Below are 24,114 nucleotides of genomic sequence, written 5' to 3'. Positions count from 1 at the left end.
GCTAGCATCCCATGTGGGCGTCGGTTCAAGTCCCAGCTGTTCCACATCTGGTCCAGCTCTCTGCTATGGCCTAGGAAAGCAGTGGATGATGGCTCAACTCTTTGGGCCCCTGCTCTCATGTGGGAGACCCAGAGGAGGCTCCTGGCTCCTGACTTCAGATCAGTACAGCTCTGGCCATTGCAGCCAACTGGGGGAGTGAACCAGCAGATGGAACACCTCTCTGCCTCTCCTCTCTCTGTGTAACTCTGACTTTCAAATAAATTAACAAATCTTAAAAAAAAAATAAGTAAAGTGAACCTGACAACTAAGCATCTTCAGGAAAAGCCAGCTAGTTACTGTCAAGTATGGACAAACACTCCCCTGAAAGTTGTCTTTGCCTTAAGTACTCAGCTGGCTCAAGGCTGACCTGACGAAGTTGAAATCCTATCAAGAAAGTCCCTGTTCTCTTCTTTCTCCCCCCTTTCCCTTTGTTCCTGAACAATTCACTCCAAGAAGCACGAGGCGGGGCTGAACAAGATGGAACCTGTCGTGGAGGTGGGAGGAACCACAGTGGTCCAGTGGAGGATGCTAGAGCCAGAGCAAATTGGACAAGGGACAGCGGTGACCCAGCACTGGGCACTGGGACCCAAGAAGGGTAAGGAAAGTGTTGGTGTGAGTGATTGGAGCTCAAGTTTGGTGGGAAAAACAGGAGAATGGTTACAAAACAGAAGGGTGGGACTTGACCTAAATAGAGTGAGGGTAACAAGAACCAGACATCCTTATTGTCAAAAAGGAGGATGTAAATATGCAAAGTAAGAAAATGTAAATGAACCTTGTACTGGGTTAGAATGAAAAGGTATCAGGGTTTGAGAGAGAGAGATCACCTCTGAATGGGCCCATTGGGAGTGGCCTGGGAACGCTGGCAATCCAATAGCAAGGAGAATACCTACAAGCCAGATCTTGGTTTCTAAAACCCATTCTCCACTGATAGGAACTAATGCCCTTTGGAGAAATGGCTGATTTCAGGGTTGGGAAAACAGAAGAAGAAGCTGGAACACCTTGTGATACCAGAAAGTGAGGAAGTGCACCAAGAATAATGAGAGCATCTCAACAGAACATCGAAGTTAGCTTGAAAGGAATTCCAGCTGTATCTGAACGAATCAAGGATAAAAATAATAGAAGAAATGGATCATTACCCACTGAATACAATGGGAATCCAGTGGACTGTACTGACATAAATAAATAATAGATTTAAAGTTTGATGAGAAGAGGAATGAAGATTCCTAGTACCAATGCACCTCACCACAAAAGGGAAAAGTAGCTTGCCTGGCAGGCACACCCTCAATCAAGAGTTAACTATTTGGCCTCATCATGGGAAAAACTGACACCATGTACTACCTGTTGGGGTACAGTGAGGATACAGCATCAATTCTGCAAGTGCTCCCCTCCTAAGCCACATGACCCGAACGTAATCCCACCAAAGCATCCGGCAGACACGCACTGAAGGGCATCCCACAAAACTGGGGGTGATGGGGCACCCTGTTGGCCATTTACTTTCAAATGGCTCAGAACAGATAGATATTTGCACTGTACATGGGTATTCTTCTTTAGGTCTGAGGTTATTTCAAAACATCACCGTTAGTAAGCAAACGTCAGTGGAGACTCGATGGAAACCAAGAGTCGGGATGAGATCTGGAAGGACAGAGGTGAACACCAGCAATATGCTGTAGGGGGATACTTTTAAAACATCTCCGGTGCAGGGTCGGTTCCCTGCCCCTCTCCACCAGAACATTGTGCAGCAGCACTTTTGTAAAACAGAAAAATCCCACACTTGGATTATAGGACAAGACCACATTGCTACAAGAATTTTCACATGCTTCCTCTCAAAGTCTGCACTTAGCTTGGCAGAGACCCACAAGCTGGCAAACAACTCACCAACCAGCATGGATGAACTCTTGAGCACCGTCTCTCAGTGCTAAGTTGTGTGGCTCCCCCATTGCTGTCCCATCCCCACTGTTATCCATCATGGTACCAACGACTACCACTCTAATCACCCTCAACCACCTGCACAAAGGGCAATCCCTTTGTTGAATAATGGGAGGGGGATTACTGGGATCCCAAACACAGTAACACACTGATTAACCAAGGGGTAGGTTCTGAGAAACACATCGTTAGGCAATGTCACCATTGTGCAAACATCACAGCGTGGACAAATACAAACTAAGACAGCTCTGACATCCCTCGGCGATGTCTTACAGGACCATGGGAGAGGTGGCTGGCTGTGGACCTCGGTGCGCGTGCCTGTAATTACTTTGAGGTGACTCAAAGGAAGCCAAAGCCAGGCACACAGATGGACAAAAACGCCCTCGGCAACACCAAGTCCTGGTTATACCTGCAGGGAAGGAGGGGAGGAGCCCAGGATTCTGAAGGGGTGAGTGGAGCACGTGCCTGGAATCAGACGGGTTTGACTGAATGCCAGATACTGAAAGTCAAGCTACTGGCTCAAACCCTGCACGTGCATGGGCCGGCTCTGACTGGCTCCGTGCCACGCACGACCCCTTCCTCAGCCAAGAGGCAGCCCCTTCAAACCACACAGAACAATTTCGTGTCACAGACTGAAGACCACCGCCAAGAAGCTACATCTGCCGCCCAGCAACACGTGCCCTCCGTGCTCCCGGCTCTCCCAGAGGGTGCTCTGTTGTTTCGGGAGCATGCCCACAGGGGCTGAAATCCTCATGCCAGTGTCACCGACACACACACACACACACACACATACACACACACGGAAACCCAGCAACACCAGGTGCCCACACATCTGTCGCCGCCGGGCTGGTGCCCTGCGCTCACCTGGGGCGGTTTTGTAGCCAGCTGTTCTGGAGGGCAGCGACGGGGCGTTCTTGGCCCTGGGGCTCTGTGTGCTCTGCAGGACCTGTCTCTGGCGCTTCAGCTCCTCTTCCCTTTCCTGGGCCGCTCGGATCTCTTCTTCGATCATGGACAAAGTCCGCTGCTTCCGGGACCTCAGCTTGAAGGGCCCGACCATCACGTCGGACTCTTGAGTGGCCAGCAGGGAGGCCGTACTCCTCAGCTCGGCCGCCTCCGAGTACTTGCTGAAGTAGCTGCCTTCGGGCCTGCTCTCCTCCATGTCGACCGGCCCGCTGGACTGCACGGTGGGCAGCGGCTGGGGGGCCCCCCGTTCCCTGAGCGCCCTGTCTTCTGTGGGCAGGATCTTTGGTAATACATCCCTTTTCTCTTGAACGGGAGAGGACACCTGAGGTGGCGCGAACGTGGCCTGGGGCTTCTCTGGACCGGAAGCCTCCTCGGCATCGGCCTCCTCCAGGGAGACCTCTGGTCCCCCCGAGGTGGCTCCGTCTTCGCCGGCTTTGCCCGCAGCCTTGCTCGCCTGCTCGGCGATGGCGTGCTGAATGGCGCTCTGCACCAGGAGGCCAGCCTGGTACTCCAAGGGGTCCTCCACCGACGGGGAGTCTCCGAGCGTGGAAGAAGGGGAGTAGAAACCGTGATCGCTGAACGACTTGGAGACGCCTTCGCCTCGGCCCTCGGCTGGGTGGTCAGTCTGGGGGGTCTGGGGCAGGGAGAAGTCAGCCAGGGAGTTCTCCTGGAGGGCGTTGGCTGTCTCGTTGGAGGCTCCACTGTCACTGATATTGTCCATGCTGAAGTCATTGGACAGCGTCTCCAGGACCGTGGTGTCCTGGGACCGCACCGACAGCTCCTCCAAACCAGAGTCCAGCTCCTCTTGGGTCAAAGAAACATTGACCGAGCGGGAAAACTGATCCAAAATGCCATGGTCGTCATCCTTGACCACGGTGAGGACGGCCCGGGCGCTGGTGAACTCTCCGTCCTCTGCCCACAGTTTGGACAAAGGCCCACGCTTAGAGGGCTCGCTGTAGGGCCCTTCTTTCCCTGCAGGCGCTGTGCTGGCCTGTCCTCCTCCCGCCAGCTGGCTCTCTGGGACTCCGGGGGTTCTCTGCCCCTTGGCGGCCGATGCACCACTGTCCTCTGGAGGTGCCCGGACAGCAGCTGGTCTCACAGTGGTCGGCGGCTTGTCTGAGTTGATGGATCCCAGGGGCCTGTAGAAAGGCTTGATAGAGAACAGCCTGGGGTTGCTCTGGCCCTTGGCCACGGCCGGCCGGGAATTCTCCATCAGTTGGAATTGCTTGCGAGCGGCAGAGAAATCTATCTGCTCAGTGACGATGTCCTCCTTCATGCTTTCAGCGAGGCCGGCGTGGTCCTGAGAGGGGGCGGGGGCGGGGCAGAGCGGTGATGGGGCTTGCACCTGCTGCTGCAGCAGCAGCTGCTCCTGCTGCGCCCGTCTTTCCTTGCGCTCCTTGTACTTTTTGTGCGACTCCAGGTGCTCCTCGTCCAGCTGCTCCTCCAGGGTCTTCTCCTGGGGCGGGTTCCACCATTTGGCGGCAATGCCGGGGTTCTTCTTCACCGCCTGACTCCGGATGAGCTCCCGCCGCTCCTTCTCCAGCTCCAGCATCTCCTCGGAGGGCCGGACCTTCCTGACGCAGTACTGCTCCTTCTCGCGCTCGTCATCCTCGAAGAGCTTGGAGGGCTTCTTGTCCTCGTGGAAGGCGCGCAGCTCGAACTTGGCCTCCTTCTTCAGCGTGGTGAGCGTCAGCTCCCCGTCCCGGGAAGAGTGTCGCGAGCTGGTCGAGGAGCTGGGGCTCACGGGGGCCTGCGGGCTGTCCCCCAGCACGTCTCTGGGCTGCTCGGGGTGGTGGCCGTTCGTCCTCTGTCCCTCTGCCATCGTGTCTACAGTGGGAGGTGGTGCCTGCCTGCCAGCTGCTCTCTCCGTGGGTTCCGGCTGGCTGGCCGCGTGGGCTGGGGGGCTCAGGTTGCCCTGCAGGGTCCCCGTGCCCGGCTCTGGGGAGGATGTCCCGTTGTACGTCCCATCCACCGCTGACTCACAGCAGTTGGCCTCCAGCACCTCGTCTAGATAGCGGATCTCTCTGGCCACGTCGTTATCCAGGGATTCGTGATGATCTGAGACGAGGCCATTGTGGGGGGGTGAGTAGAAAGGGGATGGGTGATCTACAGAGTGGGGGGTAGAAGTTACGCCAGGAACGCCTTTACATTCTGCCACGGACACCTCAATTTCCATGGTGTTGGGATCCAGGGGGAGGGGGCTGGCAGCGGGTGCCAGGAGCTTGGCACTACCGTCGTCTCTCTCGCTTTTTAGCCGGATGTCATCCTCGGACAGTTGGGGAGGCTTCTGCAGTAGAGAGAAAACAGAAGTCGGGTTTAAATGCTGCACCTGCCACAGATGCGAATGCTGAGAAACTCACCCGTAACTCACAGGAAGGAAAATCCCAACTGTGACAAGTCCTGATGGACACTGCCCTCCTCATAATCGTGAAAGTGTTCCTCGTGTTGTGGCGATGGCTGCCTGGCCCTCTTAAAGTCTCAGATTCCTGGGTGGTTGGTTGGTTGGTTGGTTGAACTAGGAATCTAGAGGACTTGGAATAAATGCTAACCCCATTTTTGAACTTAAGGGGTTGAGTGTTTGGTCCAGTGGTTAAAGCCACTGGTTCAGCCATCTCCGTTCCATATCAAGAGTGCCTGGATCAAGTCCTGGCACCAGCTTTTTGCTGATCTGCACCCTGGAGTTGTTTTGTCCCTGCCACCCATGTGGGAGACCCAGATTCAGTTTCTGGCTCTCCGCATCAGATTGGCTGAGTCCCGGATGTTGTGGTTATTCAAGGGAGTGAACCAGCAGATGGGAGCTCTCGGTCCTTTATCTCCCTCAAATTAGAAAAAAAAAAAAATAAAAACAAAAGCAAAAGCAAAACCAAGTCAATTAGGATGCAAATCGTAAGAAGAAACTGCTGAAATATCTTCTAGAGAGGAAGAGATTATAGAGCTATTATATAATCTTCCAAAATATTTCATAGCAAACGACTGCAGCTATGTAACAGGTCTATTTATGTGCTCTCAAGTGTAAAAAGAAAGTCCTTTAGCATGAACCAATCCTCTTAAAAACACGATTCTTTGCCAAATGTAGTTCAATTATTCAGAGACAAGAAACTTTTTCCAAAATAAAATACTAGAAAACAGTAGATCTCTTCAGTGGCTCTCCCCAGGCCCCAGTGCCCCACTGCCAGGGCTGCCGCTGACCGTGTGCAGGATAAATACCATCCACAAAGCCGCTGACTGCACAGCTCTGTTCTCCAGAACCGCATCACGACAGGCGACAGTTACGGCGTGCGCACTGCTTTGCAAGGCTGGGGGCCAGGGATACCCCCCCACAACTGCTTTGCCCAGCTTCTAAAATGCTTCATATATGATATCTGCAATTTGTGGTTAACCCAGAAAGCTGCGTCTGAATGTTTTTAAATGCGTCAGTTTCCATCCATCATTTCCATCCGTCCATGTAGTTTTGTTATTTATCATTAGCAGAATGAATATTCAAATCCTAGGGTTTCTCCTCCCCCCGCCCCCATTATCAAAGGACTCTGGTTCATCTCAGATAATTCCAGCCATAAATTATGAGCTTACTTTGGGTTTCCTTCAAGGACTGCACTCACACTTCAGTCTGCTTTGTTTCCTGGTCCCAAGTTTATAGTGTGACTGGTAATGACTGACATAGCACAATGCAAAATTGCAATGTGCTATAATTTCATTTATTTTAGTTTTGAACAACCTTAAGGGCTTAGAACGAAATATTAAATATTAAATATGCCACCTTAGAATGCTTCTCAGGGAATTAACTTCAAAATTCTTCTGAGATACGTGGGTAACTGACGTTACCAAGAAAGACAGGAACACACCTTCTGTGTATTGTTTTCAGGATGGTGGAAATCTCATGGTTATCCATGATTGGATGGGGGGGCAGAACTTCTGTCAATCTTCATTTTCCACATTTCCCCTTCAGATTCAAATGAATCAACAAATATATATCATTTTTCTTCTAGTGGCAGGCAACAATCATGAGTATCCCTGCTTCATAAACACCTGTTCTCTTTCAAGTCTCAGTCTCAACTCTTGTCAAGGCTTGATACTTAATACAGTCAAGAATTATAACCATTTACGTCTTTGTTCTTGACCATAATTACCTAGTAGGGGTCCTTTTACAATCTTCAGAATTACACCAGAGGCACGTCAAAGAAATTCTCACTGCCCTTTCAAAACTCACTAAACTTTTTATGGTGACCTCATTGTCAATATCTTCTACGCACATGTCATTAAGAAAGAAGAAAATGTGAATTAAGCAGAAAATGTGAATGCATGAAACTTACTGGCCGCCATTCAATTTCAAGTAAACCTAGGCCCAAATCAGCCCATTCTATGGAAAGGAACTACTGGGACACACAGGCCAACAAAGAGATGCAAGGCAGTGCTAAGGTTGGAGTCAGATTTCCCTAACCCCACTGGTCAACAGTTTCCTGCCAGTATCCTTCCCTGAATAGCAGAGCTTTCCTTCCACCCCCTTTAGCTTTGGTGGGGAAGGGGACAGAAAAATAACAGAACCCAATGGGCCTGACATATGTTTAAAAATCACTGCTGGGTGGGGCAGTGTTGTGGCACAGCAGGTTAAGCTGCTGCCTACAATGCAAGCATCCCATATGAGCGCAGGGTTGAGTCCCAGCTGCTCTACTTCCTATCCAGCTTCCCGCTTGGAAAAGCAGTGGAAGATGGCCAGAGTGCTTGAGACCCTGCCACCCACTGGAGAGACCTGAATGGAGTTCCAGGCTCCCGGCTTCGGCCTGGCCCAGTCCTGGCCGTTGAAGGAAGCCACAAGGCAAACCAGGAATTCTACAGTTCATTTGTTCATTGATCCACTCACAGGCCATGCCGGACTCGCACTGCAGCACCATCGTGAAACAAGCAGTGGAAATGAACTCCAGGAGACGACACCCATCTCTTAGGAAAAGCTGGACTGACCACACATCCCAGGAAGCCCCCTTTATTTTAGGGTTTCCTTAGCCCGAATCTGAAGAACTTGCCTGCATTTGTCTCTTGTTGCCAGTCCCAGCGTGGGGGGTGACTGGTCCCTGTGTCCACAGCGTCCCCCAGGAGCCCCTGCACTGCCCCCCTCCTCACACAGCAGGTGCGTACGCCATGCCAGCCTTGCCTTTTCAGAATTCAGAGACCGGCACTTTGCAAGGCACGCTTTTTAAAGAAACAACAGTTTCAGCCCAAAATTTTAAAAAGCTGAGAAAAGCATTTGATAGTATATTTTTGCAGTGTCCAATGTGTCAAAAAAAAAATCGCCTTCATCTTTGAGTCAGAAATGAATAAAAAGTGAGCCAGGCACTGGAGTTTGGGATGTCGGCATCCCGTTATCAGATTGCTGGTTCCAGTCCTGGCTGCACAGCTTCCGACCCAGATTCCTGCTACAGCACCAAGTGCTTGAGCTCCTGCTACCCACATGGGAAACCAGGAGGGAGTTCCTGGCTTTTTGCTCTAGCATGGTCCAGCCTTAGTGGTTGCAGCTGTTTGGAGAATGAACCAGGGGGATGGAAAAATCTGTCTCTTCCTTCCTCACTGACACCCTGCCTGCCAAGCCAGCCTCCCTTAGGAGATCACCAGTTCAAGTCCCGGCTGTTCCACTTCTGAGCCGGCTCCCTGCTAATAAGCTTGGGAAAGCAGCAGAAGGTGGTCCAAGTGCTTGGGCCCCTGCCACTCACGTGGAAGACCCGGATGGAGTTAAGTTCCTAGCTTTGGCCTGGGCCGGCCCTGGCTGCTGGCACCATCTGGGGAGCGAACCAGGTGATCTAAGATAAAAAAAAAAAAAAAAAAAAAAAAAAAAAAAAAGTGCTTCCTGGCACTCAAGTCCCTGGGCTCCAGGAAGCAGCATCTCTAACCCTCATCAGAGCAGGAAAACCACTCTGCAGGACTCAGTAGCAGTCTTGTACCAGAGGTCCAGAGATTCGGTAAAGCCAGGCAGGAACAGAGAGGCACAAAGGCCTTCCCTCAGCAGGGAGCCCTCACCTCCACGCAGGAGGTCCCCACGTGACCAAAGCCGCCCATAGCTGTGCAGGTAAGCGGAAATGGGCTGGACATTCCACAGCCCAGATTTGGCAGCAGGCAAGGCTAGGGACCATTAGACGGTGTCTTGTTTAAACCAACCAAGGCGTGCTATTCCCTTTGAAGATAAGAAGGGCCAGAATTTTCTCCATCTTCCAGATAAGCTGAGCCTGATTCCAGATCCAGATAAAATTCATTGAATCGACTGGAAGGTATTTTCTGAAACAGATCATGCCCCAATCCCTAAAACACAGGAAGGCATGAAAGAGCCATCAAATTGGGTTTTCTAAGGTCAGAGAAAAACTAGGGTACTAAGGAGCCGTGGGAAATCTTGTGAGTGGCTCCAGGTGGAGCCCTAATAGCAATGCACCTAAGACCTGCCCCTTACATGCTTCCTAGCACAGCTAACTGTGGGATGGGATGTTGGCAACCTGCTTTAAAATACTGGGGCAGAGACAATAAAACGTACTTGTGTGTCCCTGAAATTAGTTTCCAACACAGGAGCAGATAACCATGCTCATCGGGAATACACACTCAAGGAAGGGTTAACCAGGAGCTGACCAGACATCCCAAGCTCCAGGGGTGGCTCCCTCTAGCACCACAGCTCCTTTTAACTCCCAAAGACCCCTGAAGCTTTGCTAACTGGCATAATTAGAGTGAAACACGGTTTTTTGTTTGTGACATAGTGGTCTGTCAATGGGCATAATGAAATTGGAGTGTGTGTGTGTGTGTGTGTGTGTGTGAGAGAGAGAGAGAGAGAGACAGACAGACATGTCTCCCACTCCGTCAGGAAGAGGGCATACAAATGGAGTGAGCCCTTTGGTTAGGTGGTGTTTGGGGTTTGAGGACTAAACGGTCCCATTTCCTGCACCTGAGTTCAGAGGATCTGGGTTGTTTCACACCCACTCTCTGGTGCTCTTGTAAAAACTGCCTCAAATGTCTTCATGTAAGATGGACTCCGAGCATAGAACACAGATTTCAAAGGACCATGCAATTTGTTACATTGTTAATGCCAATGTTCATTATTAGCCATTTTACAGGGAGGTGTAACCGATCAATACTGAGTTCTTTCCGGAGCAGACTGACTCTCTTTTGGAGAAGAGCAGCAGGTGATGACCAGGTTTTGACGTTAAAAGGTGGGGAGGGAGCATCATGGTGCAGCATATTAAGCGGCCACCTGTAATTCCAGCATCCTGGATAAGCACTGGGTCGTGTTCCTGCTATTCCATTCAACCCAGCCCTCGGGAACACCCAGATGGTCCAAGTACTTGGGCTCCTGCTACCCACATGGGAGACCCTGATGGAGTTCAGCTCCTGGCTTCAGCGTGGCCCAGCCCTGTCTGCTGCGGCCATTTGGAGAGTGAACCCGCAGATGGAAGATCTCTCTCTCTCTCTCTCTCTTATCTTGAAAAAGAGAGAGAGAGAGAAGAAAGGATAAATAAACATGAGATCAAAGGAAAAAGAGGTAGCACGGACTAAACGTTAGACTGAAGGCACCTCTAATCTTCCCTTCCCCACCGCAGATCCTGAAATGTTAATTTTATTTGAAACTAAGCACAATGAAGTAAAGCATTTGCTGCTGAAGCAAACAGAATGATTTTTAAAGACCATCAACTCCTGTTAGAGGTCAAGTCCTGGAGACGCAATGAAGGAACAGTCAAGTACCTCTTAGACGTGGGGTCTGGCCAGGTGGGATGCAGAGGAGGGGTCACACAGGGGACAGAGCAGAAAAAACCCACTCCATCCCCAGTCCTCACTAGCGGGCTAACTGTCGTTATGAGGCCACACAGCCAGCCCACCCTGCAGCACGCTGTGGGAGCTGCGTCGCCATGCAATTCTGGACGCATGTCCTGCATTTCCCAGTACACACGCCTACACAAGTTCACCCGAGGCCTGACACAGGGCCCTCTGTGAGGGGGGAGAGGAAGGGATATTATTTCAGGATTAAAAAAAAATTGAGAACCAGAGGTACTTTTCTCAACATCAGCAGGCTCGTTAGTAACTTGCACACCTGGGATCTGAAGGCTGATTCTTCTTAATCATTCTAGCCCAATCTATCAAAGAAATTCTCAACAATAGGAAGCTTTCAAAAGGATAGGGGGAATGTTAAGAGTGGACGGGTTAGGGGCCGGCGCTGTGGTGTAGCGGGTAAAGCCGCTGCCTGCAGTGCCAGCATCCCATGTGGCTGCTAGTTCGAGTCCCAGCTGCTCCACTTCAGATCCAGCTCTCTGCTATGGCCTGGGAAAGCAGCAGAAGATGGCCCAAGTGCTTGGGCCCCTGTGCCGGTGTGGGAGACCCAGAAGAAGATCCTAGCTCCTGGCTTCAGATCGGCACAGCTCCGGCTGTTGCAGCCATTTGGGGAGTGAACCAGTGGATGGAAGACCTCTCTCTCTCTCTCTCTCTCTCTCTCTCTCTCTCTCTCTCTCCTTCTGCCTCTCTAAAACTTAATGACCTCTTCCCCAACTCTTTATTCTGAGTGAACCAGACACAGACACCCTGGAGACTGTATCAGCTTCTGGTCTTGGGATGCACCTGTCAGGCCCTCCTGCTAGCAATGGGGTCTTCACCCTCTGAATCCTCTATTTCCTCTTAGGACTTCCCACATGATCCCACATACATGTCATTGCACCTGAAACAGTGGCAGGAGTCTGCGCGCCACCACCAATGCCACAGCCCAGCATGCTGGCGAGAATCTACATGCCTGTTTAGTCTGTACGGAAAATACAACACCGGGAGCCAGTGTTGTGATGCAGCAGCCACGACCTGCAACACCTGCATCCCATATGAGCACCAGTTCACGTTCCGGCTGTTCCACTTCCAATCCAGATCCCTGTTAATGGGCCTCGGAAAGCGGCAGAAGATGGCCCAAGTGCTTGGACCCCTGCACCCATATGGGAGACAAGGATTCTGGCTCTGGGCTTTGATTGTTGCAGACATTTGAGGAGGGAACCAGTGGATGGAAGATCTCTTTCTCTGCCTTTCAAATAAATAAATAAATCTTAAAACAAAACTACAACATTGGGGTGGATGTTGTGGTGCAGTGGGTTCAGCTGCAGCACAGCCCACATCTCATATTGCTTCAAATTCTGATCCAGCTTCCTGCTAAAGTGCATCCTGGGAGGCCGAAGATGAAAGCCCAAGGATGTGGTTCCATCCTTGGTCCACCCTCGTGGGGACCAGGATGTTTCCTGACTTTGACTTTGGCCTTGCCACTTCTGGCTGTTGTGGGAATTTGGGGAGTGAGCCAGCAGATGGAAGATCTTTCTCTCTCTCTCTCTCTCTCTGCCTTTAAATAAAACTTAAAGACACATCGCATCAGGGCCTTGACCCTTGCTCGGCTGGGGGATGGGCAGCACTGTGCTCTTTCTGCCCAGGTGTACAAGCCTGCAGCCAGGCACATCAGGAACAGGAAGAATTTGAAGGAAGTGACAGACCTTCATCTACAAGGACGAGCAAGAAGGTGAAGCTTTACCCACCTGATCACCCTTCTTCCCCACCTCGCGACAATGTCTGTCACCCACGCTGGCCTCCCAGGCTCCCAGCCCAGATGCACGGTGTGACCCAAATCATTCAAACATAAGGCACCCGCTGCCAAGCCCGCTTTCTCAGGCTCTGAATAGCCCAGATTACTTCCTTCTGAAGCCATGATGCTTAAACTAAAAACGCTTTTCCCCAGGTAATAAGTGACCTGATCCTTTAATCCAGTTATTTTTAAATTCTACCAGAAATACAAACTCGCTCTCGGCCTAGGAACAGAGGAGACGTGGCTGTAAGATAAAACTTCCTCATAGCTGGGAAACCAGAGGAGACCTTCATTCTCTCTTCTTGCCTCCCCTCGCCCCCTTCCAGAAATCACATGCTCAGTGCACCTGGCACGACCCCTGGCCCCCTGCATAGCTGGTCCTAGGATGCCCCTTTCTGGCCGGGTGGTAATGTCACCCTCGTGAAGGTCAATGGGAGGAGGGCGTGCGCTCTGGCAGGTGGGCGCTGCTCAGACACCTGCATAACACCTGCATCAGCTTTGGAGGGGCTAGGAGGAGTCTAGGGGTCGGGAAGTCTGGAGGGAGATGGACCCCCCCCCCCAAAACTGAGGGACCCCCAAGGATTGTTACTGTTATGAACTGGAGAGAAAACCCTAGCCCTGTTCACATAAAATCCTACAGGCCAGAAAGAGTTTAAGAAGAAATCCGGGAGCACCCAGGTTCTAACAGGGCGGGCCTGCAGCTCTGCTGGCCCTCCCTGCAGAGGGCAGACTGCATGGGGAAGGGGCTGAGGCTGGGGCTGGGAGGAGGGCTCTGCAGCCTGGGCTCAGAGATCCCAGCAGGAGGGAAGCGGAGGGGAGAGGCCCAGTGATAACCCAGGCTGATGTCCAGTCCTGTAAGCAGTGAAGCTACTTCTGGCCTGCAGAACCAGGGGCTGTGCTGATTGTGAGAAACTGGGTGCCAAGCCTCTTCCCTAAGGGGCCCAGAAAGCCCGCCCCCCCAACTCAAAGTGGGTGGAAGGCAGCCAGCCAGACTTCAGACCCCAAGCACTTCTGGGACAGCTGCACGCCCAAATAGGGTGGGCAGGCTGAGGTCAGTTCTGCAACCTCTACAAAGAAGCTAACACTAACAAGGCTGCAGCTCATTCTGACCAGAGCAGGGCTAAAGCCAGACCCCCACCTCCTCGCACCAGTCCCATGTCTACTAATACAGGCCCCGGCTTTTTTATTTTATGATTTTTTGTTGTTTATTTTTGTCCCCCTGAGAGCTGCGATGGTCCCTGGCTTATGCATCAGGTACAGGCTTGGAGACAGGACGAAATCACTTCCAGAGCCCCCTTCCTTTTTGTTGGAAACCAGGCTGGCCCTGGTCCCGGCTCACCCTCCTGGGGAAGAAAAGCAGCGGAGTCGCCCCAACACCACGGTGCACCCCACGAATAGCGCATCCCCCAGCCCTGCAGGAAAAGTTGTGCGTAGCGTGTCAGCTGCACGCCTGGAGAAGGCGGAGGTAGTATTTGATTAGCACATTTACAGCTCAGGAGTTCTGGGAAAGAAACTGGAGATGGTGCATGTGGGGGTGGGGGTGTGGGAGGAAGGAAGCCCACGCCTGCTCCTGCGGCCACTGCCCTAAGACTGGCTTTCCTTCTCTTCCCTGGAGACCCACTTCCTGCACGGGTGACCGGAACCCCAGCAGCTGCAGAGGTCTCCCTGAATAAGGAGAGATACAAGTTTCATGTTCTCCTCACTGTACGACACTCAGGGCTCTAGCAAGAAACCCTGGGCTGCTCTTCCCACATGTGCTGAGGGCAGGCTCCAGCCTTGGAAGAAGCCAAGTTCAAGGCCACCAACGGAACTCTGGCTCCCGCGGTAATCGACTCTGCTGAAAGCCAGAGCAAGCCTAGCCTCAAGTGCTTTCTGACTTGGCTGCGGCCCTCTCCTTTGAAGAGTTCAGGATCTTGGATTCACTCCCGGCCAACCAGCGATGGCAGAGACAAAAAGCTGAGCCCAGTGAGGACCCAGTCGCACCCACTACGTTGAGACAGAGCTCAGAGCTCAAAGAGCGCCAGGTGCATCTGAGGTTGACCCTTATCCACAGAAGACTCTTCTGAGCAGAAGAACAGAGCTGGCAAAGCCCCCTTCCGCCCCCGTGGCGCCTGAGAGATGGCCACACATTCCCACCAGAAGCCCCAAGTGCCCCTGTGAATGCACAGACACAGAGACGGGATGAAGAACAGCGGTGAACCTCTTAAGCAAATACAAGAGGAAAACGCGACAAATAATGGGCCAGCATCGTGGCACAGCAGAGAAGCAGTCACTGCTCCACCTCCCTTCTAGTTTCCTTCTAATGCACCTGGGAAGGCAGTGGAGGATGGCCCAAGAACTTGTACCCACGTGGGACACCTGGATTGGGTTCCAGACTCCTGGCTTCAGCCTGGCCCAGCCCCAGCTGGTGCAGCCATTTGGGAAGTGAACCAGCAGATAGAAGACCTCTCTCTTTTTCTCTCTGCTTTTCAAATAAATAAATCTTCAAAAACAAAGAAGAGAGACAGAGAGAGAAATCAGTTACCAGAATGACCAGGTCCCTTGGAAAAAGATTTCTGTTCTGAAAAGAGGTGCCCAGGCCACTGTCCTGGCCGTGTTCCCGAACCATCTTAAAGCACAGCCTGCCACGCAGGACCTGTGTAGCCTTGCAAGGGTACGTGTGCTGCAGAGCTTGCCTTTCGCCTTTCAGCACGAAAGCTGGGAGTTTTACAAGATTTGGAAAAAAAAAAAAAAAAAAAAAAAAAAGCACCAGCGGCAAGTCCCCAGCCAGAGCCCAGCTGCCCCCAGCCCAGCAGGAAAGAACCCAGCCACACAGGGCCAAACAGCTCTGCCCCTTTCCTCCACAAAGACCTGGCCTCTGAGAGAAACCCTCTCCTTTCAGATCAGAAAGACAAAGACAGCAGGGGCGGTCAGCAGACTCGGCTTACCCGGCCCGGAGCACGCGCCTCAAACAAACGTCCTCGGTCAGAACTGCCTCTTTTTCCAGACAGATTCCTGCGCACGCACTGGATTGAGCCGGCCAAATTCCTTCCTTGGGAGCCTCGGGCCGAGGGCTGTGATGTCACCGCGGCCCTCCCCCTCCTCCCTAAAAGGCCATTCACACAAAGAAGGACTTCAACCCCCTTCAAGGAAGCCCGGCCCCTCCCTCGCTGGCGGAGCCTGGAGGGCAGAGCATCAGCTGACCTGGGTGGTGCTCAGGGCTGTGCGGGAGCTTGGCGGGGTTGATGGGAGCCAGCTCCCATTTCTCCTCGCAAACTCAGAGGTGGGCTTTGGGACAGGCAGGGAATTCAAAACCTAGTGGACCTGAGACAGCCAGGAATCTGATTGATCCTGGTGAATCTCCACCTAAATGGGACTTTTCAGGACACTGTGGTGTGTGTGTGTGTGTGTGTGTGTGTGTGTAAAATAACAGATGCTCAAGGCCAGCGCTGTAGCATAGCGGGTAAAGCTGCTGCCTGGGACACCAGCACCCAACACGGGCGCCGGTTCAATTCCCGGCCGCTTCACCTCTGATCCAGCTCCCTGTTAATGTGCCTGGGAAAGCGCTGGAAGATGGCCCAAGTGTTTGGGCCCCTACCCTGTGTGGGAGACCCAGAATATGCTCCTTAGCTCCTGGCTTCCTCCTGGCCCAGCCCTGGCTGTTTGGGGCCATTGGGGTAGTGGACCAGGGGATGGAAGACCTCTGTCTCTCCCTTTCTGTCTGCAACTCTGCCTTTCAAATAAATAAATAAAAATCTATAAAAATAAATAAATAAAATAACAGAAGATCACTGTAGCAGTTTTGGAAAACAGAGTGTTCACCATCCCTTCACTCAGAGAAAAACAGTTCATATTTATTGCATTCTCTGGCCTTCTTTTGAGAAATTTCTATTTCACATCCTTGAGGCCATATGCAATTCTGCAGCCCCAGTCCACCTGCCCTTGCAAGCATTTGTGTCCTATTTAAGGGCCTGTGTGAGACATGCTGTACGTGGTCGTACAAACCCCAGGCTCAAGCTCAAGTGCACAGGTGACTTTTAGCCTCTAGATGAGGGCTCCGATTTTAAGCAATGTCCAGAAGAAGCGGGTCCACCACCCCACGCACACTAACCAAGTCTTCTACCACAAAGAAGATGTGGGTGGAGGCCCAAGTGTCACAAACACATCCCTAGCTCATTCCCCACAAAATCAGACCCTAGCACGCAGCACATCTCCTGGAACACCGAGGGGCTGTTATCAGGGACCCCCCCCTGGAAACATCCACTGGCTCCCAGCCCTGCCCCCGGGCTCCAGGCTCCCAGCTGACCTGGAAAACAGGGGTGTAACTTAGGGTCAGCATTCCAGCCCAATTCAGCAGGTGAAGTACTTGTTTTCTCCAGTGAGATTTGAGGAGATAAAGGAAAACAAGATTTACAGTAAACTCCGAGGGAGAGGACGAGAAAGGCCACACAGAGTCCTGCAGGGCCTGCTGGTCTGGGGCCAGCTGGGGAGCAGTTTGTCCTGGCCTGGGGAGGTGGAGCAGCCACGGGGCTCCCCCTGCGGTCTGTGGGTTGGCCAGCATGGCAGGCCTCCTGGGACCCTCCGGACTATGCGGGACTAATCACATAGATGGAGCCCAGGCATGCCTTATTGAGAAGGAAGGCACAAGTCTACATCCCAACTACCAACCACATCCACGGAGGGGACTGACCTGGTGGCAGCAAGCCACCAGGGAGTGCTAGGGACCCCTGAATGTATGCCGCCCTGTGGAATAACTGGGATACTCCGCTGTGCAGGCAAAGACCTGTCCAGATGCCAGCGGAGCAGTCTAAAATAAAACGAGGTGGGGAAACCAAGCGAGAGAGCTTGGGGAGAACACTGCTGGGCTGGAGTACAGGCAGCCTTGATGGGACCTTCCTCTAGGGGGCACGGTAGACCCAAGAGGCAAGAGCGGTACCCGGCACCCACTATCACACCTGCCCTGCAACATTGGAAGAGATTTGCAAAAATAAATAAATAAATAAATAAATAAATAAATAAATAAATATTTTGCTTTATATCTGCCCTAGTCACAAAGAAAAGTATATGGGTCTGTAAAGAGCTGTTTTCCAAGTCACATGAACACACAGGACCCAGGCTCTTTCCAAGATGCCACAGTTCACTCCCTACAGGCACAGGTGCACACACTCCTGCCCATGGCCGAGGCTTGCAGGGTACCCTCCCTGCTAATTCCTACGCTGAAGTCCTGACAGCCAGAACCTCATCTGGACGTCTTTATAAAGGTCATCAAGGTGAAGTGAGGTCGAGAGGGTGTGCCCTCACCCAACAGGACTAGCGTCCTTGATGGAGGAGACTCGCCTAGGGGAGGAGCCCGGACAGAAGATGACCACTCAGGAGCCAAGAAGAGAGGCCAGGGATGAACACCTCACACGCAGCCCTCGGAAGGAACCAACTCTGCCCACACCTTGCCTTTTTGCACATGTAGGCACTGCCATGACCGTGAGACTATAAATTCTTGTTTAAGCCACGCACTTGGCGGTCATTTGTGATGGCAGCCCCAGGATGCACACACAAACAGGGCCACAAAAATACTGCGGAGCTCACGAAACACACCATGGCCAAGTCACACAAAGTGCTCTAGAAAAGCAGTTTCTACTCAGAGGCGGAGGTTGGAACTCAACTGGAAGCCCAGAGTCAGGCTGCGTGAGTGTAAAACTGAGCCGCCCCGGGCTCCGTGAAGGTGGGGTCTCCAGGCAGAAGCAGCCAGAGCAGACCAGGCAGGCCACACCTGGCTGCAGCTCAGCTTCCTTCCATCCCCCAGGCGCAGGTGCAGGCTTGCAGTTATGAGCGGATGAAAATCAGTTTGCTTTGCCAGCTTAGTTCTCCAGGTGCTCTAACCTGATCTCTGCTGAGTCTTCCCCACTCCCGGTGCCTGGCTCTGTCTGTGCATTTTACAAGAGCCATTCTGACCATCACTCAGCAAATACTTATTGCGCACCTGCAGCATGCCAGGTCTGTGCCAAACCCTGACACGCCTCCTGTTTGATCCTCCCGTCAACACCAGTGGGGGCATTCTCAGCCTCTCCCAAGAGAAGCAGACCCCGGGCCACGGCCACAGCCACACAGCTGGGTAGGGGCAGAGCCTCCTGGAAGCCACGCTGGTGTGTTCAGGAGGTCTCAGATCCAGGAAGAGCACTGGGCTAAGTAAGGCACAGAGTCCAAAAGAAAAGCTTGCGAAGCTTCCCCGCCATACACCTGCTGCTGTGTGGCTGCGGGAAGGCCACGCTTCCAGTCTGGGCCTCAGTTTTCCCATCTGTGAAATGGGGGAACTGAACTAGCTAAGCCCTCACAGTCGGCTTCCCTCCGTGTCTGCCGTTCTGGGATTCCAGCCTGAGTCTTGGACAGAGGTGAGGTTGCTCCCTGTGGGCCGACAGAGGATGAACCACAACTGGAGCTCCTCAGGCTTCTGCCAAGAGTTCAAGAGTTCCCGAAAGGAAGCTCGGCTCTGTCTTAGACGCTCCCCTGGGCAGGACTTCAGCTCTCCAGGGGAAAGCCGAATCTGCTGACTGTGGTCTCACCATGTATGCCAGTTACTGCACACTGGTATCTCAGTGTGACAGAATGTTCCCAAAACAGATCCGATGGGGTCAGGAGGAAGGAGACCGAGGCAGCAATGTGGAGAGGCCGGCTTCCGTGACCCTGACCTTCAGACTCAGGGCTTCTGCCTGGAACTTCAAAAGGCAGGCAGCGAGGGGCACTGGGAAGGTTCCCTCTCCTCACCACATGGGGGCGCCGCGGAGCTGGAGGGTTGCAGTTTTTCACACTGCTCCAAGGCCTGCTGGGCCTCACTCCAGATGCAGGCTCTGCCCGTCCTACCTGCCCCACCCACCCCCGCAGCCACACAGGCTTGCCTTCTGCCCACTTCACCCTTCAGGTGGCCGCATCCACCAAAGACCCCAATCTCAGCAAGGAGTCAGATCACGTAGGTAGGAATCCGATGAGAACAGCTACAATTTTAAATTGCAGCTTTGCCCAAAGAAATCCCCACTGAGAGCAAAGTGTGGGACACTAAGACACACCCAGCCCTCAACTTATTAAAGAGTAAGGAGATGAGAGAAGGCAAAAGGGCTTAGGAACATCCAAACCCTGCAACACCCTCTCTGGTGCTCAGGGCAAAGAAAGCCCCATGGAGCAGGGGGCTGGGAAGAATGCCCAGGACCAAACACAGGGACCACTCAGCTATGTCACTGCTGTCGTCTCATTTACATTTTTTTTTTTTTGACAGGCAGAGTGGACAGTGAGAGAGAGAGACAGAGAGAAAGGTCTTCCTTTTGCCGTTGGTTCACCCTCCAATGGCCGCCGCGGCCGGCGCACTGCGCAGCCGGCGCACCGCACTGATCCGATGGCAGGAGCCAAGTGTTTCTCCTGGTCTCCCATGGGGTGCAGGGCCCAAGCACTTGGACCATCCTCCACTGCACTCCCTGGCCACAGCAGAGAGCTGGGCTGGAAGAGGGGCAACCGGGACAGAATCCGGCGCCCTGACCGGGACTAGAACCCAGTGTGCTGGCGCCGCAAGGCGGAGGATTAGCCTAGGGAGCCGCGGCGCTGGCCTCATTTACTCTTGTAGGAAACATTCTTCTATGGAAACAGAAAGAGTCTACAACTCCATGGCCCTGGTTCTATGCACCGCATCCTGCCTTCTCCTAGCACATCCTCTGTCTCCGCTATTGCCTAAAAAGTAGGTTTGAGGGGGAAAAGACGGCGTGGAGCCCCAGTGTGTACGCAAGGAAGCCAGTGGGGACATTTAAAGGAAAGCAGTGGAGAGTTCTCTCAGGCCAGGTCCTCCCCCATCCCCTAACCCTCTTTCTGCCCTTTCTGAGTCTGCTGTGAGTTCCCGCCCTTCCAGCATCTTAGACTCAGAACATCCCTCCGCTTGCTCCCGCTGATGCTACTGTCTTATCTCCTGTGGCAGCTCATGGTGCACCCTGAAGGCAGCTTCAGAAGAAAGGCACTGCTATACTGTCTGCAACAATGAGAACCTGCAGGCAAGGCAAACGAGTACAAGTAAAATGAGCATCTTGGGAACCGCTTTGCAGAGCACTGGGTTAAGCCCCTGCCTGTGACGCCGGCATCCCGTACAAGCACTGGTGGGAGTCCTGGCTGCTATACTTCCTATCCAGCTCCCTGCTGACACAGCTGGGAAGGCAGCTGAAGATGGCCCAAGGACTTGAGCCCCTGCCATTCATGCGGGAGGACTCAGATGGAGTTCTAGGCTCCTGGCTTTAGCCTGACCCAGCTCTGGTGGTTGCAGCCATTTGGGGAATAAACCAGCAGATGGAAGGTCTCTCTCTCTCTCTTTCTCTAACTCTGCCTTTCAAATAAATGAATCTTTTAAAAAATAAAATTATGATTTGTGCAATAAGCAGAGCACTATGCAATCTTTGAAAGGCTGTGTATCCTAACTGCATCCAACCCAGTATGGTGTGCACAAAGGGAGGTGGAGCTCCAGTTACACAGGGGCTGGGGCAGGGAGCAAACATTCGATCTGGCAGTTAGATGAGAGGGCCTAGGTTTCACACTGGGCTCCAGCTCTTGACTCTAGCTTCCTGGAAACAGTGATGACTGAAGTTACTGGGTTTCTGCCACCCATGTGGGAGACCTGGATGGCATTTCTGGCTCCCAGCTTCAGTACAGCCCATTTGTGGGCATTATCCTTGGATATGAGCTGTCTCTCAAAAAAAAAAAAAAAAAAAAAAGAGAGAGAGAGAAGAAGGAGAGAGAGGAGGCGATAGATGAAGAAACAGGTTTCCATGCCTAAAAGTCCTGAAACTTCTTCCTTCCCTGTAAAATGGTACAACACCACTCCTATCTTCAGGTGGAATTAGAAAACATTAAATGCTACCAGAAGGCTTGTCACACAGCAGAAGGACTCTGAATAGTAGCCATAACAGAATCAGACTGGGAAAATATTTGCCAAACATCACAAAGGCTTCAGATTCATTATACTTAACTCTTGCAAATCAGTAAGGAAAAGACCAAGAACCCAAATGTAAACAACAGAGAAAAGATACATAGTTCACCAAAAAATATACATTATGCTTAGAGACACAACACGATTTGCAATCCCAGTTAAACAGAAGAAAAGCAAAATTACATTTTCCAGTTATAAAATTAGTTATCAGCATGTGACGGAAGGGGTTCCCTCATCCAACTCTATAAACCTGAATTGCAACTTGTTCCCAACTTTAATATTTTTAGCCTAGTAAAGCTCTCTTCCAAGAATTTCTACCACAGATACAGCAGCATGTGTAGGAAATAATCCACACCCAAGGAGCTCAATGCCACGCTGCTGGATAATAAAAGCCTGCAAATAACCTAAATGAACGTGGAACATATTCATTCCATTGAATATTATACAACTTTAAGAGACTAGGATAGCTGCCAGCTCTCTGAGAATTTATAGACAAATAGATGGATCCTCAAAAACCTACTGTTAAGTAACAAGTAGTATGGAACACTGTAGAAGCGTGTCATATTTGATGCTAACAAAAGTGAGTGGGAATTCATAGTCTCATGTGTGACTGTCTGATTTGTATCAATATCCATGTGTATGCACATTTTCAAAAGGACAGACTATCCCTGGAAGGACACACAAGGACCTGATAACAGAGGCTTTCTCTGTAGGGCAGGTCATTGCGGGCAGGTAAACTTTTCTTCCCACTGTGTCCTTAGATTTTCTGAATTTTCAAATATGTGCAAAGAGTAGCCTCTGAAAACATGATGAAGTGCATAAAAAGACAAGCAAAGAGACAGATAAGCAGGCAAGATCCAGAAGGGGGGCAGGGAGGTCCCTGGAGGAGATGAAGGCAGTGTCTAAAAGTCATGGGTATCATTGGGATACAGGATGTTTTGGGATACAGGACTTGGTATACACAGGTCTCATTGGGATACAGGATGTTTTGGGATACAGGACTTGGTATACACAGGTCTCATTGGGATACAGGATGTTTTGGGATACAGGATTGGTATACACGGGTATCATTGGTATACTGGATGTTTGTAAGAATCACATCCACACAGCAGCTGCAGTTAACCCTGGAGGATAGCAATGGGGAACGGTCGTTGTTGGGGGTGGGGAGTAGGTCGAAAAGCTGAAGTAGACAGGGCCTCTCCTGTTTTTTTTTAGGGAGATTTGCATTATTGAGCATTTATCACTGCTGTAGCTAGAAAAGCAGTGATGAAAGTAACCATGCATAAGTAAGTTGCACAGTGGAGTTTTACATACACTGGGACTTTTGAAAAGGCTACGGTTCATCCACTTATTAGGCCTTGCAACCCCTCCTGATCTCCATCCCCTCTCTACATTTGGATGGTGAGGCCTAAACTCAGCCAGGATCAACAAACGTGTATCACTGCTTGGCCTTCTCTTGGGGGTAGTCAGGAGTGGGGCTCTCCCCTCTTACACAACTGCGCAACAAAAACAATCTTCTTTTTCCATCAAAGGTAGACTAATTGGGCTCTCTGCTCTACACATTTTCCTCCCATGAGCCGCTAATTCCCAGAAAAGCTGTGAGACACTCTTGTGGGAGCAGCCAGATTCCTCCCTGGGAGTCAAATGTCATAGAAGTCCATAAAGTACGTCACGGACAGGATGTCACAGGAAAACCCCACTGCAGAGTTTCCCGAGGTCTGATCGCTCAGAGAACACAATTCAGGGGCCGACTTTATTACTCTAAACAATAGTCACTTTTGCTTCGCTTGAGTGTCGGGTGAGTCAACAGGAGCCTCCCCATCCACCTCGCAGACAACACCCACACCCACATACACTGGGGCTTGCCGAATTGGAGTCCAAGTTTTGTTCTAGTAAAGTATTTCAAGGCCTTGAGTAAAGTTATAAAAATAATATTTTGGTTTTGCTAAATCCAGTCTTCCTTAAGTAAAACCACTACATCTCTGACTAACGACGTTTAAAGTGAGGGACGGGGGCTGGCACTATGACATAGTGAGTGCTGGCATCCCATATGGGCGCTGGTTGGAGTCTTGGCTGCTCTACTTCCGATCCAGCTCTCTGCTATGGCTTGGGAAAGCAGTAGAAGATGGCTCAAGTCCCTGGGTCCCTGTACTAGCGTGGGAGACCTGGAAGCTCCTGGCTCCTGGCTTTGGATAGGCACAGCTCCAGCTGTTGTGGCCATCTGGGGAGTGAACCAGCGGATGGAAGACCTCTGTCTGTCTGTCTGTCTCTCTCTCTCTCTGCCTCAGCCTCTCTGTAACGCTGCCTTTCAGATAAAATGAATCTTTAAAAAAGAAAATAAAGTGAGGGACAAGTATTTGGTGAAGGTGGTTAAGGCGGCCCTTGGGAAGCTCCCATTCTCAGTGCTTGGATGCAAGCCCCCTGCTTCTCTCTGGATTGTGGCTTCCCGCTAATGCACACTCACTACTTGGGTCTCTGACACTCACCATCAGAGACCTGGACTGAGTCCCAGGCTCTTGGCTTCTGCCTGGCCCAGCCCTGGCTGTTGCAAACATTTGGGGAATGAACCAGCAGATGAGATTCCTCTGTCTCTCACTCTCTGTCTTTGATCCAGCAGATGAGATCTCCCCTCCCTCCCTCCCTCCCTCCCTCCCTCTCCTCCTCCTCCTCCTCCTCCTCCTCCTTCTTCTTCTTC

At 51.8% G+C, this 24,114-nt stretch overlaps 1 protein-coding gene and 1 long non-coding RNA gene across 21 annotated transcripts in view; one reads left to right on the top strand and one right to left on the bottom strand.

Annotated features, from left to right (window-relative positions):
* The window catches only part of PALM2AKAP2 (PALM2 and AKAP2 fusion), a 593,877-nt gene that overhangs the window by 25,950 nt on the left and 543,813 nt on the right, over window positions 1–24,114 (bottom strand). For 17 of the 20 annotated variants that reach the window (XM_089299869.1, XM_089299779.1, XM_089299809.1 and 14 more), the window contains 1 exon segment: window positions 2,827–5,212. In XM_089299869.1, the coding sequence (XP_089155995.1) occupies window positions 2,827–5,212 (2,386 nt within the window). 20 annotated transcript variants of the gene reach the window in all.
* LOC149128853 (uncharacterized) lies at window positions 8,769–14,990 on the top strand. The gene is made up of 2 exons (XR_016211291.1): window positions 8,769–8,980; window positions 11,561–14,990. It is a non-coding gene; the product is annotated as an uncharacterized LOC149128853 (long non-coding RNA).

The sequence above is a fragment of the Oryctolagus cuniculus genome, chromosome 1 (assembly GCF_051225735.1).
Source record: "Oryctolagus cuniculus isolate XC-2025 breed Fujian yellow rabbit chromosome 1, ASM5122573v1, whole genome shotgun sequence".
NCBI classification, from domain to species: Eukaryota; Metazoa; Chordata; class Mammalia; order Lagomorpha; family Leporidae; genus Oryctolagus; species Oryctolagus cuniculus.
Note: the sequence above shows the minus strand (reverse complement) of the source record. Positions and strands in the feature narration are given on the sequence as shown.